Source organism: Haliaeetus leucocephalus, unplaced genomic scaffold, assembly GCF_000737465.1.
Source record: "Haliaeetus leucocephalus isolate CR32 unplaced genomic scaffold, Haliaeetus_leucocephalus-4.0 Scaffold175, whole genome shotgun sequence".
NCBI classification, from domain to species: domain Eukaryota; kingdom Metazoa; phylum Chordata; class Aves; order Accipitriformes; family Accipitridae; genus Haliaeetus; species Haliaeetus leucocephalus.
This window is the reverse complement of record NW_010972611.1, coordinates 1,075,998-1,080,309: the sequence shown is the minus strand read 5'-3', so window position 1 is coordinate 1,080,309 and position 4,312 is coordinate 1,075,998. Positions and strand designations below refer to the sequence as shown.

General features: G+C 66.4%; 1 protein-coding gene across 1 annotated transcript; it reads right to left on the bottom strand.

Moving 5' to 3' along the window:
- Window positions 1-1,382: 1,382 nt before the first annotated feature.
- Window positions 1,383-3,749, bottom strand: LRRC71 (leucine rich repeat containing 71). Its single transcript, XM_010564198.1, has 10 exons — window positions 3,653-3,749; window positions 3,453-3,569; window positions 3,203-3,334; window positions 2,942-3,017; window positions 2,764-2,838; window positions 2,593-2,661; window positions 2,276-2,435; window positions 1,925-2,011; window positions 1,713-1,823; window positions 1,383-1,522 (listed from the first exon to the last, which is right to left on the bottom strand). The coding sequence occupies exons 1-10, from the start codon at window positions 3,747-3,749 to the stop codon at window positions 1,475-1,477; spliced, it is 972 nt and encodes a 323-aa protein (XP_010562500.1). The 3' UTR covers window positions 1,383-1,474.
- Between the last annotated feature and the right edge of the window lie 563 nt (window positions 3,750-4,312).

The following is a 4,312-nucleotide window of genomic DNA, read 5'->3' as shown; positions in this document are numbered from 1 at the left end:
CTGCAGTGGGGAGGGGGGGGTCTCCCCCCCAGAGTTGCTCAAAGCTGGGGAGCTGCCCGACAGCCCCCCCATGCCCCCCTCCCCGTGCCGGCAGCCACGGGAGCCTCCCCCCAGACTGCCAGGGGCTTCGGCTGGAAGGAGGGAGCACGATCCGGCGGGGCCGGCAGCCGGGCCCCCCCTCACCCCCTCGCATGGCAGCCCCGGCTCGGCCCCACTCCCCCGCCCCCCGGCCGCGAGAGCTGGATCTAGTCTGTATAAATGCACTTTGTTCTGTTCCTCTCCGTGCTGCGGCCCCCTCCCCACTCCCTGCTGCCTATAAATATGTACGTACGTGCACCCCTCCTGTAAATAACCACCGCCGGCCCCCCCAGCCTGCCCAGCCGGCAACCAGGGATGGGGGACAGCGAGGACGCTCCGAGCACTGGGCTCTCCTCCCTGGCTGCCGCTGGTGACAATCGGTGACCCAAGGGGGTGGCCAGGGAGCTGGGGTGATAGCCGGGGTGCGTCCCACCTCTGCTCCCCCCCCATCCCTTCTCCCCCTCCCAGATGTCGCGGCGAGGCCAGCGCTGGGGTGTCTGATATATATATTATATATAATAGAGTCAAGACTGACCGGTTGCTGTTCGATGCTGTATCATCTGGTTTATTTTCCTCCTTTTTACGGTAAAGGTTTTGATTTCTTTTTTTTTGTTGTTTAAAGAAAAGGCAAGAAGCGAGCTCTCCTTCACCCATGGGTGCCTGTGCAGCTCCTCGGGGGCCAGCTAGGTGCCCAATTCCTGCTCCTCCTCTTGGCCCTGGTTTTTGGGGAGGGGGTCCTGCAGCGGCGGCAGCAGCTCCTGGAGCCGTGCGAAGGCTGGGCTGGTGGGAGGGATGCGGTTCTTCTGTGGGGAGGCAGGGCATCAGGCCCTGTCCCATGGCGATGCCAGCCCCATCACCCACCTGGCTCACCTCCAGGGAGAGGCACAGCAGCCCCTGCTGTCCCGGCATTTTTGGCTTCTTCTCCCGCTGCTGCCCCTCCAGCGCTGCCAGGAACGCGCCGAGGCCCCGTTCGGTGATGTGGTTGTCTGCGGAGTGAGAGGGCAGTCAGGGACAAGCAGTGGGGGGGCTGGTGGGGACGAGCCCCCCCACCCCGCTTCACTCACAGGTCAGATTGACGTTGAGGAGTGCCCGGTTTCCCGGCAGGATGATGCTGCCCTGGTGCTGCCTGGCCTCCTCTAGCAGCGGGTGCAGCTGCTTGGCCGGATCCGGCGCCTGGACACAGGGGGGGCCCCTGAGGGAGTGTGGGAAGCCAGAGTTGGGCACCCCCTCCCCACCCCATCCCCCCAGTGTCCCCCACCTCTGGGCTCAGCTTCTCCTGGCCACTCAGTTTTGCATCTCTGCTGCGGGTGGCTCTCAGCTCCAGTGCTGCCAGGAGAGCAGGGAGGGAGCTGAGACAGGCACAGCCCCCCCTGCGCCCCCCCAGCCCATCGGACCCTCACTCACACTTCTTGGACTGTCTGGCCTCCTCCCTCCGCAGTGGCTCCTGCAATGGATTGGGGCAGCGGGCAGCGGCTTGCAGACCCCCTGCGCCCCCCCGGGAGGTTGGGGAAACTGAAGCACACCTAGGGCAGCGCCTGCCTGCAAAGCCAGGGGAGCTTGGGGATATCTGGCAGCTGCCTGCTGGGCTTCCCTCTGCCTGCCCCGCTCCCCACATCAGCCACCTGCCTCCTCACCTTCTTCTTGGCGGGGGTTTTGCCATGCTTGGCTGGGGGCAGCTTGTTGGGGGCCATGCTGCCATGTAGGCTGGAGGGACGCTCGCTCTGTTCCTCCATCTCTTTTGGGGTCTGGGGGAGAGGGGTGCTCAGGTTGCTGAGAGCCTCCAACCTTTCCCAGAGGCAGGGAGGGAACATGGCCCCCACAAAACGAGGAGTGGGGGGAGTCTCACTGTGCAGAACCGTCCCAGCGCCTCCGCCAAGAGCAGCCGCCTCCTCTCTACCACTTCGGCATGCGTGAGCACGAACGGCCCCAGGACCTGGCAGGCAGCGGGGCTGGGCTCAGGGCAGGTGAGCCACGCACCCTGCTCCCGGAGAGGTGGGGGCACCCACCTCGGCAAGCCTGGTGGCCCCCACGTCGCCAATATTGTTGTTTGCCAGGGACAGGGAGAGCAGGGAGCGGTTCAAGCGCAAGCCCTGGAGGGCCGAGGGACAGGATGGGTGCTGGGGCGCAGGGTGCTGGGCACCCAGCTGACCCCCAAGCCCTTCCCTGCCCGCAGCAGGCAGCCCCTCGCACTGCCCACCTTGGCAATGTAGCCGGCTCCAAGGTCCGAGATGCGGTTGAAGCTGAGGACGAGCGAGACCAGGCTGCGGTTGGAGGAGCTCAGGGTGGAAAGGCTTTGCCCAATGAACTGGGCGGCCGCATCCCCGATGCTGTTGTTGCGCAGCCAGAGGTGGGCCAGCCTGCAGGACGGGCAGTGGAGGCCTGGGCTTTGCTGCCTGCACTGAGGTGGGGGGGAGGGGGGTCTTGCAGCAGGCAGGGCTGCCTGCAGCTGGGGACCCATCAGCGGTCCCATGGGGGGAAATCAGCCAAGCGTGGCTCGATCCAGCTCCGACTCACGTGCTGTCGCTCCCCATCAGCATGTGGAAGGCGGGCTCGGGCAAGGGGTTTCCCTCCAGGCTGAGCGTCCTGTGGAGGAAACCCCCCCACCCCTGGCCAGCATTAATGATCGTCCCTGACACCCATGTTCCTCAATTAGCAATAACGAGGGAGCACCCCTCAACTGCGTACCGCAGACGAGGACAGTGTGCCAGCAGCGCCGCCAACGCAGGGAGCAGCTGCTCTGTCAGCCCAACCTTCCAGAGGCTGCGGGAAGACAAAGCTGGGCATCAGGACCCACTGCCAGGGAGGGGATGTGCTGGTGTCTTGAGGGGGGGCTGCCTGTGACCCCCTCCCTGCCTGCACTCACTGTACTGCCTGCAGGCCAGCCAGGGCGGGCAGGCACTGGCTCAGGACCCCCAGCATGTCCTCCTCAATCTTCCAGCCTGCCAGAGACAAGGAGGTCAAGGGCACGGGATGGGGGGGGCAGATGGGGGGAAGAGCCCCCAGATGTGGCCTTTCCCCTCCCACGAGCACTGGCATGGCTTGGGGGGGATCCCACAGGCTGATTTCCAGGGGTTCCTCTCAGCCCTGGGAGCCAGGGGGGACCCTGGGGCTCCCCAGGACCCACCTCGCAGGAAGACGGCACGGACACTCCGGGGGTCCTCGTGCTCCCTCTCCACCTGGATGCAGGGCTGGAAGCGGCTGTACTTGCGCTGGATGCGGGCAAGGACCTCCGCCAGCGGTAGCTCGGTGGATTCCTCTGCAGGACGGGGACAAGGGTGGGTTGGAGGGTGCTGCCAGCAGCCCTGTGCTCCCCCAGGAAGGACCCCACAGGCACAGGCTCTTCCCGCACCCCAATGTCGCCCCAACCCGCTCACCATCGGTAGGGAAGCTCGGAGATGGCCGGAGGGTGACTTTGGGGACGCTGGTGATGCCAGCCCGGGCACAGAGCTCGGGAAAGTCCTGCTCCAGGAGGCCGGTGCAGTGGTACTCCTCTGCAGGCAGGGCAGGCAGGAGCGGGGGGACATAAGGGAGACCCCCACAGCCCCCCCACCACCTGCCAGGGCCAGGGTCTCACCTGTCCCCTGCTCAACCTTCCTCTCCATGCTCTTCATCTCCTCTTCTGCAGCCACCGCTGCCTTCTCCCTAGGCACCCGCTCCCCCCGCCGCCTCATGGTCCGCAGCTGGGGGGCACCGGGGGCGGGGGTCAGTACCCCCTGGCCCCAGGGCTGGCCCTGGCCAGCACCCAAACCCCCAGCATCCCTGGGCCAGGGGGTCCCAGTGGGGTCCCTATGCAGGTGAGGGTGGACGTCAGGGCCCTATGAGGGTCCCTGGGCTGGGGGCCCTATGGGTATCCCTGGGGGGGGGGGGAACAAAGGGGTGTCCCAGGGACAAAAGGCCTTATGGGGGGTCTCTTGGCTGTGAAGTCCCTATGGGGATCCCTGCAAGGGGAAAGGGGGGCCTCAGTGGAGGTCTCCTTGGGGTCAGAAAGGGTCCCAGGGTTGGGTGAGCCCCACGGGGGTCCCTATGGGAGTCTCCCTGGGGGGAGGCCAGGGCTGGGGGGGGGGGCCCATGGGGGTCCCGGGGTCGGGTGTCCAATGGGGGTCCCTATGGAGGCCTCCCTGGGGGATTTCCAGGCCTGGGGGCCTATGGGAGTGCAAGGGGTGTGTGCCAGGGCCTATGGGGCCCATGGGGATCCCTATGGAGGCCGCCCTGAGGGGTTCCTAGGCCTGGGGGG